General features: G+C 56.3%; 1 protein-coding gene across 3 annotated transcripts in view; it reads left to right on the plus strand.

Annotated features, from left to right (window-relative positions):
• Nucleotides 1–270: 270 nt before the first annotated feature.
• The window catches only part of SMAD3 (SMAD family member 3), a 112,556-nt gene continuing 99,074 nt past the window's right edge, over nucleotides 271–13,752 (plus strand). The window contains exon 1 of one of the 3 annotated variants that reach the window (XM_051821816.3): nucleotides 271–1,043. In XM_051821816.3, the coding sequence (XP_051677776.1) occupies nucleotides 838–1,043 (206 nt within the window). In that variant the 5' untranslated portion in view covers nucleotides 271–837. Of the gene's footprint in view, nucleotides 1,044–1,421; nucleotides 1,498–1,600; nucleotides 1,963–13,752 lie in introns of those variants that run through there. The other 2 variants (XM_070054404.2, XM_070054402.2) reach the window with 2 other exon arrangements.

Below are 13,752 nucleotides of genomic sequence, written 5' to 3' on the forward strand. Positions count from 1 at the left end.
TGGGGCCCCTCCGCCCGCCCGTTTCCCGGGACTTCCTCCCCCGCGCACGCTCGGCTGCGGGCCGCGGCCGCGCGGGGTACGGCGCGCTCCAGCCGGGCCCGTCGCCGCCCCCGGTCGCCCACGTGGGCGCGCTCGGCGCGGGGCGGGGGAAGGCCGGGCGGCCTCGGCGGAGCAGGGGCGGGCAGGGCGCCCGGGGGAGGAGGCGGGGAGCCCGGGCGGCGAGGGGGCGGTGACAGCGCTAGGCCGGGAGGCTGCACGCGGATTTGCATGAAACATAGACTGGGAGCGGGCGGGAGCGGGAGCGCCGCGCACGCCCCGGGCCGGCCCCGCGAGCGAACGAGCGCGCCGGGAGGAGGAGGAGGAGGGAAGCGGGGAGGCGAGGCCGCAGAGGCGGAGGGATCTGCGCATCAAAGCGAGCGAGGCGAGCAAAGTTTGGCTGGGGGCTGGACTTTCCTTCCCGGAGGCGGCACCCAAACAGCTACCCCGTGCGGAAACCCAAACTTTGTGCTGCCACTCCGAGCCTCGCGGCCGCTGCCTCCGCCCCACGCTCGGGGCCTTCCCGACCCAGCGCCGCCGCCCGCCCGCCCGCTCGCCCGCCGGCCGCCCTTCTCCGCCCCGTGGGAGCCGTTCGCTCGCGCGCAGGGCCGCGCGCCGAGCCCCGCAGGCTGCAGCGCCGCGGCCCGGCCCTGCGCACGGGGCAAGTTCGCCCGGAGTTGAGGCGAAGTTTGGGGCGGCCGCGGCCGGCCCGAGCCGAGCTCCCTTCTTGCGCCCCCGGCGCCCCGCCGCGCCCAGCCCCGCCGGGGGCGCCCCCTCGCCGCCCGCGCGCCCTCCCCAGCCATGTCGTCCATCCTGCCCTTCACCCCGCCGATCGTGAAGCGCCTGCTGGGCTGGAAGAAGGGCGAGCAGAACGGGCAGGAGGAGAAGTGGTGTGAGAAGGCGGTCAAGAGCCTGGTTAAGAAGCTCAAGAAGACGGGGCAGCTGGACGAGCTGGAGAAGGCCATCACCACGCAGAACGTCAACACCAAGTGCATCACCATCCCCAGGTGGGGGCCCGGGGTTGCGCCGGCCCAGCCCCCTTGGCGCGGCGCGGGTGGAGAGCCGGGACCCGCGGGCGTGCGCGGGGCAGCGGGAGCCTGGCCGGGGGGTGGGGGAGGGAGACCCCAAACAAAACCTCCTTCTGGGAGCGCGAGGCTTCCACGCGGCACTCTGGCTTCCAGACCGCACCTTCGCTTTCCACCTCCGGGATGGGGGTGCGGCGGGTTTGGGGCGGGGGCGGGCGCTGGTGGTGGTGGTGGTGTTGCTGGGATCGGCCGCCCCCAGCCCGGGGAGCTACCGAGTCCAAGTTGAGGCCCGCTTTGTTCGGCTCCGCGGGCGGGAGCCCCTCCCCCGCCGCCGCCGCCTCCCGCCCCCGCGGCCCGCGCTCGCGGAGGTGTAGCTGCCATTCTCCGCGGCGGCCGGGTCCCCTCGCGTCTTTCCGCCTCTGCAGGAATGCAGTCGGTACAGCTGGGGCGGTGGGTGCGGAGCCCTAGCCGCGTGATGGACAGATGCCTTCTTCGCTCTTTCTTTGCCTTTGGGATTAGCATTTGTATCGAGTATTTTTAGACTGGGTTGTGCCAGCCTCCCGCCCCGCTGTGCGCGCACGCCCTGGAGTTGCTGCGCAGGGCTCTGACTTCTTCGAAACGGGAGGTGCGAGTGGCAAGGCCACGGGGTCTTCTCCGTGAGCCCGCCGCCCTGCCCGCACCTTTGCCCTCCATTGTGGTCTGAGACGCTGCAGATCGGTGCAGAACGGAGAGGGGGGCTGGAGCCGCGCAGACACAGCCGCCCCGGAGTGGGCCTCGCGTCCGCCTTCGCATTCCTGTGGAGCCCTCACTCTCAAAGCGCTTTGCCATCTGTCGGGACCGCCTTTATCCTTGCCCGGCGCGAGCCGAGGCTGGCGGGCGCTCACAGATGGCTGATGGAAGGGTCAGTGACTTCTGACACCCCGGGGCCTTCCAGCGCTCAGCCGCGCCTGCTTGGAGATCGGGGTGGGAAGATGGGGGGGGGGGAGGGCTTGGCCCTGCGTCTCTGCTTCTCAGCCCTATTTGGAGTCCGGTTCTGACCCAAGTGGGGCGGGCGCGGGTGGTGGGGACGCCGCAGCCTGGGGGGTCCCGGGCTGCAGAGGAATGAGGAATGGCCCCGCAGGGACTGTCAGCCTCGCTTCTGGGCACGGGTGGACTCCTCTGTCCTTGGCCACCTGCTTGGGGCAGCTGTGCAAGGGCTGCCAGCTGTGTGAGGCAGGCACAAAGCAACATCTGTCCGCAGGAACGCAGGGCAGGCCTCCCCTGCAAATAAATGCTGGGCATGGTGGCAGGGCTGACTTAAGAAGTAGTGAGTTGTGCTTTTTTTTTTTCTTTCCCCTAAAATGGGTGGATCCAGTCAAGAGAGGCGGTGTGCTTTGTGGGGAAGGCACTGTGGGCCGGGGGTCGGGAGCCAGAGTGGACTTCAGAGGAGGTGGTGTAATGGGATGGGCAGAGAAACTTGGGTTTTGGGCCCGCCTCTGGTTTTTAATTCTTTTTTATCCCTTTGGTGGGGGCCCCACCGGTAGAATGGGGGTCTTGGGGGGGTGCTTCTCTCCTGCTCCATGTTTGCCTGGGTGGGTGGAGGACACACAGGCTTAATTTATTCGTGGAAATGGGCAGTGGGGTGGGGGTGGGATGGGTTATAAAACAGGCAGCTGTGCAAAGTGTTCTACAGTTTACAAAGCACTTTCACGTGGTTTTACGAGGTCCTCGAAGAAAGAGACCCATGCCTGGAAAACAGATAAGGCAGCCGGGCTGGAGATGATCTCATTTTCCAAGCGGAGAACACTGGAGCAGGGAGGTGGGCAGGCTTGATCCAGGGGCTGCGCCTTCTGCCGCCCTGTGCTGCTGAGCACTTGGAAGGCTGAGGCTCGCTCGGCCCAAGGCTCGGCCCAAGGCTGGAGCTGTGTCAGCTGGGGTGGGCGGTGGGAGGTTGGCTTCCACCTGTAGGCCTTGTTTGCCTGTCTCTTGGTAGGAGTTTGCTTTGCGCGGGGCAGGACAAGGGCCTGCCTTTAAGAGTCCTGGGATCTTGTTGGCCGCCTTAGCCAGGTCTGGCTCGCTGGCCCCCCTGGTTAGCTCCTGAGTGTCTCCTGCCTGCCTGGAGAAGACCGAAGGCTGACGCGGTTTATTTTGCATCTTTGCCCAGTTGCTCGGGGAGATCCAGACAAAATGGATTCCCATCCCTGGACGTGGTGCCCACGCCTCCAGGTCACCTTGCCTCTCTTGGCAACAGCAGCTGCTGTTTTGGTCCTGGGCGGAAAGCTAAAGGCCACGTCCGGGGAGGCCCTCTCGCGCGTGAGAGCCGGGTGTCTGCTAAGCCCTGCGGAGCTTGTCACAGTGCCTGTGGTCTCTGCACCAGTCACTCAGGACTGGGGCTTTGGGAAGGAGACAAAGGAACGGGTTGAACTTAGTTATTCCTGCTGTGCTGGGGGGCGGGGCCCCGGGGTGCCTGGACACACTGGAGTCTGCAGTTTAAGGAGCACCCCCGTCTGAGGGGATCATGCCGGGCGTGTCTTGGCTGATCCGTAACTGGGGGCAGCCCTGGCAGCATTTGGCAATTACAGCTGCGTGCGAGAGACGTGCAGGCTGGGTGCTTGTTCCTCCGTGGGGCCAGCTCCCACCTGTTTCGGTGATCAGGCGAGCCGGAGTGAGATGGGCTTAGCGATACCCAGGATGTAGAAGCGGAAGCAGCAAACGCTGAACTCCAGTACATCCAGGAAGGGGCTGTCAGGATGCTCGGAGGTCCGGCAGGGTGGGCGGGGCTGAGGCCGCTCACTGCACCCCACTCCGCACCTGGTGCCTTCCTCTCCTTTTGTAGCGTGGAGTGCAAGCATTGCCACGGAGAGAGAGGAGCAAGGAGCCAAGCACACTCAGCGCTGCCTTTTCTGATGGACTGGGACGTCTGTGCTGGCCCTGCTGGGATCTGTGCCGTGGCCCGTTTTAGGGGAGCTGGGCCAGGCTGAGGGCTTTGCTTGTTTGGAAGGGAATTTGGGCTTTCTTGTGTCGCAGCACCAAGTTCCAGGGAAGGGGGAGAAAGGAACCGGCACTGGGTCTGACACACAGCCCCTCTTCCCTCGCTGTGCACCTGACCTCTGGGAAAAGCTGCCTCCTCCTCTCTCCCTGGACTTTGTCCACCTTGCAGAAAGGAGAAAGGTCCTCATCTTCAACGCTCCTTTCTCGGGCCCTGGGCACGACACAGTTACAAGCCCCAGGAGCGTCCCTTCTCCTGTCCTTCTGTCTTCGCTTCTCTTGTCCCCTACTGCAGTTGCTGCTGCTTGGACCATCTTTCTGGGGGTGGCCTTTGCAAGCAAGTCCCCTCCTGCCTGCTGGGCTGGGGGCTGGGGGGCTCCATTCTCCTCTTGATCTGTTAGCCTTTATGACAGGAGCGTGTGTTACACAGGGCTTGGGAAGAAGAGGGCTCCGGGGCCGGTGCTGTGGCGTAGCGAGTAAAGCTGTTGCCTGCAGTGCCAGCTTCCCATATGGGCGCTGGTTCAAGTCCAGGCTGCTCCACTTCTGATCCAGCTCTCTGCTATGGCCTGGGAAAGCAGCAGAAGATGGCCCAAGTTCTTGGGCCCCTACACCACATGGGAGACCTGGAAGAAGCTCCTGGCTCCTGGTTTCGGATCAGCCCAATTCTGGCCATTTTGGTCATTTTGGGGGGTGAGCCAGTGGATGGAAGACCTTTCTGTCTCTCCCTCTCTCTCTATGTAGCTCTGCCTCTCAAATAAATACATTTCTACAAAAATCCTTAAAAAAAAAAAAAAAAAGAAGGCCCTGCATGACAGGGGGTTGCTGATGAGGGAGGGGCTGACACAGAGCTGTGGCAGAACCCGGGAGTGGGTTGACATGTCCTTGACCTTGGGAAGCAGGGAGCTTGCAGCTGGCATCCAGGTGAACACTGGGGCCCGTGCGTGTTGCTTCTGGGTGCCGGTCTGATTGGCTGCAGGGTTGGATTTTGTTGATTCAATGATGTTTACTGGGCTCCTCCCAAGTCAGTGCAGGCGGGGGTGGGGGTGGGGGGGGTTGGGGGTGGGGTGGGAATGAGGAGCTCAACAGGGGAAGGTCCCTGTGTGTGCAGAGGCGCTGCTCCAGTTAGGGACGCATGAGCGGGACGTTACGGGGGGCCTGGGACGTTCCTGGGAAAGCCGGGTTCCGGGGGCCGGCGTGGCCGTGCAGCGGGTTAAGCCACTGCTGTGACACCTGCACCCCATGTTGGAACGATGGTGTGAGTCCCAGCGGCTCCACTTCCTCTCCAGCTTCCTACGAAGGCACCTGGGAAATCAGTGGGTGACTGCCTAAGTGGTTGGGCCTCTGCTATCCATGTGAGAGGCCCAAGATGGAATTCCGGGCTCCTCCTGGCTGTGACCTGGCCCAGCTTTGGCCGATGTAGCCATTGGTAGCGGTTGGAAGAGCTCTCTCTCCCTGTCTCTGTCACTTTGCCTTTCAACTAAATTAAAAAAAATCTTTAAAAAAGAAAATGCACATTCTGGAAAAAAAAATCAGAATGTTTTACACCAAAAACCTTTTAATTCTGTTTTCTGAGAACTAATACCCTCTTATTTGAGTTTTTAACTACTGTTTCTTCCTTATACCCAGCCAATCAGAAGAAATAAGAGGTCTAATATAAAGTGATTTTTGGGGGGCAGGGAGGGAGGACTGTGATATCTTTTAAATATTGTAGAATTTTGTTTTCACCGTGTTAGGAAATAAAATAATGACAGTTGCCTCTGTCTGCGCCATCCAGTCGCTGTTGAGTTCCTTAGTGGTGACCGTGACCCAGGCCGGGCGGCTGTGCTCAGAGTGGGTGACAGACCTGCCCAGGGACACACAGCATGGTGCGTAGCAGGGGACGCACACTCTGCCCGTCAGTACAGGGGCAGTCGCTGTGGGAAGAGGCGGACAGGGGAGATGAGTCGGTGTGTGGCAGATAACCAAGAAGGGAACAGGAGTTGGGATCCCAAGGAGGTTTCTGGAATGCATCGTGATGATGGGGACTTTTCGGCCTGCTCTGTGCTTAGCCAAGTGCCCTGTATGTTACCTGTAACTCTCACCTGGGTGCCGTAGTTGACTCCGCTGGGAAGCATTTTCTCTTTGAAGTTAAAAGTAGTTTAGTACCACAAACCTGAAATTCAGGTTCCCCGTGGAAACAGGAAGTTTAGCTCTCTTAGCCTGGGCTGTGACAGGCGGGGTGGTGAACAAGTGGGCGACCTGTGGATGCTTGGGGTTGCTTAGAATTTCAGAGTTTCAGTAGGAACCTTGCCTTTTCTTGCTTCAGTTAGCGCTTGCTAAAAATAAATCTTTCTAAGCCTGAGTTTCTGAATGGACGTAAGAGCTCCTAGTATTTTAAAAGTCTTTGCAAGGAGAGAAAGTTTTCAACAGGAATTTCAATAACAGAAAGACAAGCCAGTGAATAGAACAGTCATTTTGTTCTGATGAGAAATGTAAAAAGTTGATGAAATCTAGATAATTCAGTTCAAGCTTATCCCATCAGGAATCCAATTAAAATAAACGTTTTAAAAATAAATATTGGTTTACCAATGCAAACTTGTGATGGCTGCATTATTATAATGGAAATAACATTAACACGATTTAATGGACTGAGCGACCGTTAATTTTCACTCGTTAATTTATTAGGAGATTTTAATGCTGTTTGATGCTCAATACAGCCATTCTTCTGCGTGTGCTCCTTTGTGAAACAAACAGAACCGAGCTCGGCTCACTTTACTAGGAAACTGGACTTTGTTCCCATGACCTTGGCCTTCTGCCGTCTTCACGCATGGCGCCCCCCCCCCCCCCCCCCCGCCTTGTCTCCTGTGAGCCCAGCTGAGTTCTCTGTGCAGTGGGAAAACCGCTTTTTCAACCCGCCAGGCCCAGGAGGAGCCCTGGTACCTTGTCTCCGCGTCTCCCCGGTTGTGTTGACCCAGACAAAGCAAAACCGAAAGGCTGCCCCCTCTCCTCCATTCCTGAAATCCGCAGTGGAGAGGCCTCCAGAAGCTGCTGTTGAAGGCAGCCTGCCGGCGTGCGGGGGCCCGGGACGGCTGCCAGCCTTTTGTAGATACCAATGGCCGTGGAGCCTTCAGTCCCCCAAGCTCAGGCTCAACAGTTGGAAGTAGCCATGCTACAGGAGTTTGGTTTCTAACTTTATTCTGAGTTTTAGAGAAGATCCCAAGAGAACGCTTTGAGTGCACTTCGATGCTTTCCTTCTTGCCTCCACCAGCTCGGAAGCCCTGTGCTTGGTCACAGGGACAAAACAGTGCGCAAGGCAGAGAGGCCGTCCTGGCCCGGCTGTCGCTCAGGTCCGCTGGCTGTGGAGCGTAGCAGGTGCGAGCATGCTGTGTGTGTTCACTCTAGCTGATTTGTCAGTGCTGTTTTCTTGGTGCTCAAAAACCCCAGTCCTCCCATGTTCTACAGTTTATCGATTCCTGACAAGGGCAGCTCTGTGTGTGTGTGTGTGTGTATAACATTGTTCTTTGTTTGGACTTCATTCACAGTTCGGGAAATAGCAGATCTACAGCCCCAGGCATGCTGTCTGCGCCGCGGCCTGCCACGGCGGCACGCTGGCACGGCGTGTCCGCAGAGACACTCCGTTGAAAATGAAAACACACCAGGGGCCTAGTAATGAACGCAGAAGTTCAGCCAATCCTGCACCAGGCTAACGTGTGTGGAGTGGTGTTAATTGCTGTCAAAAAAGATGACTCATGCCCCAGGCTGCAGGGGGTGACTTTGGAAGCAGGAGTCTGGACCTAGCTCTGCTTCTAAAGAGCTGTGTGACCCCTGGCAAGTCACTCACCTTCTCTGGGCTCATAAGTTCTCAACAGGGGAATGGGCCAGAGAAGCTCGGCTGTAGGCCTAACTCCAAACTGGCTTTTCCTGCAAGCATCGTAGAACCTTTTGTTTGCATGCATATCACAGATCTTGCTTAATCATGTCCCAAGACCCTATCAGCCTGGTAACAATTAATTTACATAAATGAAAATAGTGAAACTGTACATCAGGGGCTGGCGTTGTAGCACAGTGGGTTAAACCACTGCTTGGCGTGCTGGCATCTCATGGGGGTGCCGGTTTGAGTCCCAGCTGCTCCGCTTCTGGTCCAGCTCTCTGCTAATGGGCCTGGGAAGACAGGAAAAGATGGCCCAAGAGCTTGGACCTCTGCCACCCACCTAGGACAGCGAGATGGAGTTTCTGGCTGTTGCAGCCAAATGGAGGAGTGAACCAGTGGATGGTCGATCTCGCTCATTCTCTGTCTTAAAACCAGAATTCAGCCGTTAATTCTCGTTACCCTCTCTCTTCGCTGCCTCTTCCTTACCCTGTGAGTCCAAAATCAGTGAAATTTTAACTACAAAGGAAAATAAAAATAGCTGAATGCCAGGGTGAGGACCTGGAGTTCTGTTTTTTGAGAAGCAGAGAGCACTTTTTCTTCTTTTGTTGCCATTTTTGGCTATTCTTGGAACAGGAAGTTTACTTAAACTAATGACCACAAGTGCCTAAAAATGGTTAAATGGAAGAGGTAGGCCCACTAGGAGATACCTGTGGAAAATGTTTGCTCATAAGTCAACGTTTACCCAGGAAGCGTCCCTTTTATTTATTTTCATGCATCTATATAAAGAAAGCCTGCACTTAACGGAGCACGCAGGGGCCTTTGTCGGGCAGCCTGGAGGGTGCACGTTTAAACCCAGCTAGGAAGTGACACGCTGAATTTCCGCCGAAATCATTCTTTTGTAGTATCACGAGAGCCTCCTTGCTTAGATCCCGCGCTGTTTTGTTTTTTTCTCCTGAGTGCTTTGTGGGGCGCTTAGGACTTGAGTATTGTTGAAGAAACAGGGCGTCCCGTTCTCCTTTGAAACGTCCAGAGTTATCACTGCAGGCGCAGTATTGCATCACCAGCTGCTAAGCCGAGCTGTAGCTTTGAGCCGTCACTGTCTTTTTTTTTTTTTTTTTTACTTCTTACACTGGACTTTTGAAAATAGTAATGCATTTTGGGTGTGTGTTTTTTAAAGGTCTGTTTTTACACTGTCACAGCTCAAAAATGCCAAAAGGCATTTTTTCCTTAAAAAATCACCTCTGGGTTAAGCCCAACTGTGGCGTCTTGGATCCAGCAAGGACTTTTTGAGTAGTTACAAGTGGTTGCAGGCAGACACCGACAATGGAAATGGGATTTTTCCTTTGCTTCCAATCTTCGCTGCTATAAACTTTCCCCTCCTCTCCTGGGCTTCAGGCTCAGGGGGTGCCTGCTTTCCCTGCGGCTAGGGGAGATTCTGTCCTGCCGCCTTTTGTTACTTTTCCTGTGTGGTAGTTTATCTCTGCACAGACCTGTTCTGCAGGTATTACCTGGGGAAGACAGTGCATAGGGAGCCGGAAGTTTTTTTTTTTTTTTTTTATGTTCACTTATTTATTTTCATCTATGTGGAAGGCAGAGTGACAGAGAGAGACAAAGAGATCTTTTCTCCGCTGGTTCACTCCCCCGGTGCCCGTAACAGCCAGGCTGGGCCAGGCTGAAGCCACGAGCCAGGAGCTTCTTCCGGATCACCCACGTGACTGGAAGATGCCCAATCACTTGAGCTATCCCCTGCTGCCTCCCAGGGTGCACTGGGGAGAAGCTGGATCGGCTGCACAGAACAGCTGGGACTTGAACCAGGCACTCGGATGTGGGATGTTTAAATATTTAATAAATAAATAAATATTAAGTATTTAAAGCAGTGTCATAACCCACTGAGCCACAACACTCCCCCCGCCCCGCCTGGCAAAGGTTTCTGAATTTGACAGTTACCAGTGTGTGGGGACATTGGGTGCATTTATTTCAGCTTACTGAGCCCCAGGTTCTTTACCTGTGAAAATGGGGATGCGACCACCTACCTCATTATGTAGATAAGATGGACCAAGGACTTGATGGACACTTGTAGCCGACAGCACCCAGTAGATGTTCAGTTACCCCCCCCCCACCCCTTTTGAAATAAAAGCCAGACTAGACACAAAGATACACCAAGAAACACTGAGTTTCTTCAATGGCAAATTGGTTTTTGTTTCTTTGCTTTTTTGTGTTTTGAAAAGATTTGTTAGAAAGGCAGAGTTATAGACACACACACAGAGAGAGAGAGAGAGAGAGAGAGAGAGAGAGAGCTTCATCTGCTGGTTTACTCCCCAAATGGCCACAACAGGAGCCAGGAGCTTCCTCTGTATCTCCCATGTGGGTGCAGGGGTGCGAGCACTTGGGCCATCGTCTGCTGGTTTCCCAGGTGCGTTAGCAGGGGGCTGGATTGGAAGTGGAGCAGCCAGGGCTTGAACCGGCACCCATATGGGATGCCAGTGTCGTCAGTGGCGGTAAGCCCACCATGCCACAGTGCTAGCCCCTTATTTTTCCTTTCAAGGTAGAAATTTGATTGATGTGGCCGTCACCTGCAGTGGACTGCTGTGTCACCCCCACCCCCTCCCCCTCCATCAGAGCCAGCGCCCCGCTCGGAGAGCCTCAGTTTGTGTAGTAGAAGGCCCTGCTCCCAGCATGTCCACCCAGGGAGCAGGGACCCTGCGCCTTGCTGCTGTGGGGCCGAGCAGGCTCACGGAGAAGGGGCGGGAGAATTCATATTCTTAGCTGGTTCTGCTCTCCTGCTCTCCCCTTCCCTACCATCATTTTAAACATTGTTTAGCTGACTAAAAATAATAGTACTGAAAACAAACTCGGATGAATCAGTGCTGGGGAGGGGGAGGGGAAGAGCCTGAAGCAGTACCCTGTGAGTCACAGGCGTGTCACTGATAGCGCCCGCCGCCCAGGCACGGTGTTTGTTGTCGCTGCTGGTGTGTTTTTTTTTTTTTCCTCCCCTGGTTGCTTGGCAGTTCCGGCTCTCCCTGAAGTAGCACCTTTCCCAGGCCGAAGTGAGCTGGACATGGGTAGTTCCTCTCTGGGAGTCTAACGCCAAGGGACAGGCCCATCCAGGCTCTTTCTAGACAAAATTCCTTCAGGTCCCTGCCCCAGGGCCTTGCGCCTGCTTCTGAGTTCCCAGGCAGGCTCGTGCAGCTCAGGGCAGGCTGTGGACAGCAGGTGACCCCCTGGCCTGAGGGATGCACAGATGGTGCAAGGGGCTGGGGGAATGGGTCGGAACTGGGACTTGTGGCCTAGGGCGTCTGTGTGTGTGCAAGTGTGTGTGTGTGTGCGTGTGTATGCGGAGAAGCCAGATCAGGGCGGATTCTTGAGCCTCCACTTGCCATTGTGAAACCAAGGTGGGGCTGGCGCTGTGGCCTAGCAGGTAAAGCTGCCGCCTTGAAGCGCCAGCATCCCATATGTGCGCTGGTTCGAGTCCCGGCTGCTCCACTTCTGATCCAGCTCTCTGCTATGGTCTGGGAAAGCAGTAGAAGATGGTCTAAGCCCCGGCCATTGTGGCCAGTTGGGGAGTGAATCAGCGGATGAAAGACCCTCCCCCCCACCTCTCCTTCTCTCTCTGTGTAACTCTTTCAAATAAATAAATAAATAAATAAATTTTTTTAAAAGAAAAAGAAACCCAGAGAATTCTAAATGGAAACCTGGGCCTTCAGGACCTGTGAAGCTGTTTGTCCACCTAGGGTAAGAGAACATTCTGGCTAACTGGATGTCCCCGAAACCTGTCTCTTTGGTGTGATGTCAGGTCTGCAAGGTCTTCCCAGGTCCCCTTGCTCTGGGACCCACTGGAGGTAGGGCCAGGCCTGTGTTGTGCAGCCACCGCCGAGGCCCAGCCCCCCAGACCCCATTGTAAGGAAGGTGGAGGTATCCATAGGAACTGATGGCTCTCACCTTGAACTTGGGCCAAGTGGATTAAATGCAGGTGGTGAGGGAGAAGGTGCTGCGGGTTGCAGAGTGGAGCAGGGAGCTGACTGCTGGATGTGCCTTCGCCTGTGGGAAAACTGTCTGCAGCCAGCAGTCCCTGGACTGCTCATGGGCCCTGGGGACACCTGGAACCCAGTGTTGTGTGGGAGCCCAGGGCAAGAGTGGATCTTCTGGGGGTGCCAGAGGCTCCCCTGGAGGAGGTGCCGTTCGAGCAGGACCTTGTGGGGTGGATAGGAGTGTGGGAGTGGGTAGGGCGGGCGGCTGCATGGAGCCCAGGGCAGACAGCGTGGAAGGGCCTGGTGTCTGGGGACGGAAGGACAGTCGGGGTGGCCAGGGTGTGGCTGGAGAGGAGTCGGGGGAAGGATGTCCTGGGCGCCTTGGCCAGCTGAGCTGGGCACTGGACTTTGCTTGGTAAGCGTCCAGGACTTTAAAGCAGGAGAGTGGTGTGGCGAAAGCCACTACCTGGGTCCTGTCCTGCTTCCTCCCCCAGTCCTGTGGCCAGTAGCAGCCGAGTTACCCAGCCCAGAGTCACACTTCCTGACACCGCCCCCAGAACAGCTTTGGGCTATGTCTGGACCAGGTTGAAAACACTGTTTTTGGGGCCAGCGGCATTGTAGCATGGTAGATAAAGCCGGCATCCCACATGGCTGCTGGTTCGAGTCCTAGCTGTTCCGCCTCTGACCCAGCTTCCTGCTAATGGCCTGGGAAAGCAGCAGAAGATGACCCAGCTGCTTGGGCCCCTGCACCCATGTGGGAAATCTGGGAGAAGCTCCTGGCTCCAGGCTTCCATCTGGCCTAGCCCAGCCCTGGCCATTGCAGCCATTTGGGGCGTGAACTAGCAGGTGGAAGACTCACACCCTCCCTCCCTCCCTCCCTCTTTCTGTAACTTTGCTTTTCCAATACATTTTCTAAAAAACCTTAAAAAACAAGAACAAGAAGGAAACAATGTGTGTTTGGTGTCAGGCCAGCAGGAAGGCGCATTGTGTGGCCAGGAGGGCCTGAAGCCTAGTGTTCAGGTGGTTAGCCCGGGAGGCGTGGCATGGACTCCTGGGGGAGCTCAGTGATGTATCGATGGACTCCATGTAGACGCCTGGGCTCCCCAAGCAAAGGTCTTGGCATGGTGCCTTTGGGCCATCCCTGGTCAGTGTTTTTCATTTTCTTATTGATCATCTCTGCCAGACTTTCCAATTCCCAACTGCACTGCCATCAGTGAAAATAACCCAAATTCCCTACTATAGACTGTGCAGTGATGTTAGGTTAGTAAAACCAGATGGCATTCCTTCAAGAGGGCAAAATCAGCTCTTTATGTCAGTGCCTTTTATTTTATGATTGAGAGCAAACAAATCATCTTATTTAAAGAGTGGGCACGACTTTACCTGCCTCTCTTTTTCAGAATCGTATTTATGTATTCGAGAGGCAGACTCACACATAGAGGGAGAGACAGAGAGAAAGGTCTTCTGTCTGCTGATTGACTCCCCAAATGACCCCAGTGGCCAGAGCTGAGCTGATCCGAAACCAGGAGCTTCTTTTGGGTCTCCCACATGGGTGCAGGGGCCCAAGGACTTGGGTCATCTTCTACTGCTTTCCCAGGCCATAGCAGAGAGCTGGATCGAAGAGCAGCTGGGACAGGAACTGGCGCCCATATGGGATGCCAGCTCTGCAGGCAGAGACTTAACCTTCTACTACACAGCGCTGGCCCCACTTTATCTCTCTCTATCTCTCTCTCTCTCTCTTTTTTTTTTTTAACAGGCAGAGTGGACAGTGAGAGAGAGAGAGACAAAGAGAAAGGTCTTCCTTTGCCATTGGTTCACCCTCCAATGGCCGCCGCGGCCGGCGTGCTGCGGCCGGGGCACCGCGCTGATCCGAAGGCAGGAGCCAGGTGCTTCTCCTGGTCTCCCATGG

Source organism: Oryctolagus cuniculus, chromosome 12, assembly GCF_051225735.1.
Source record: "Oryctolagus cuniculus isolate XC-2025 breed Fujian yellow rabbit chromosome 12, ASM5122573v1, whole genome shotgun sequence".
Lineage (NCBI taxonomy): Eukaryota > Metazoa > Chordata > Mammalia > Lagomorpha > Leporidae > Oryctolagus > Oryctolagus cuniculus.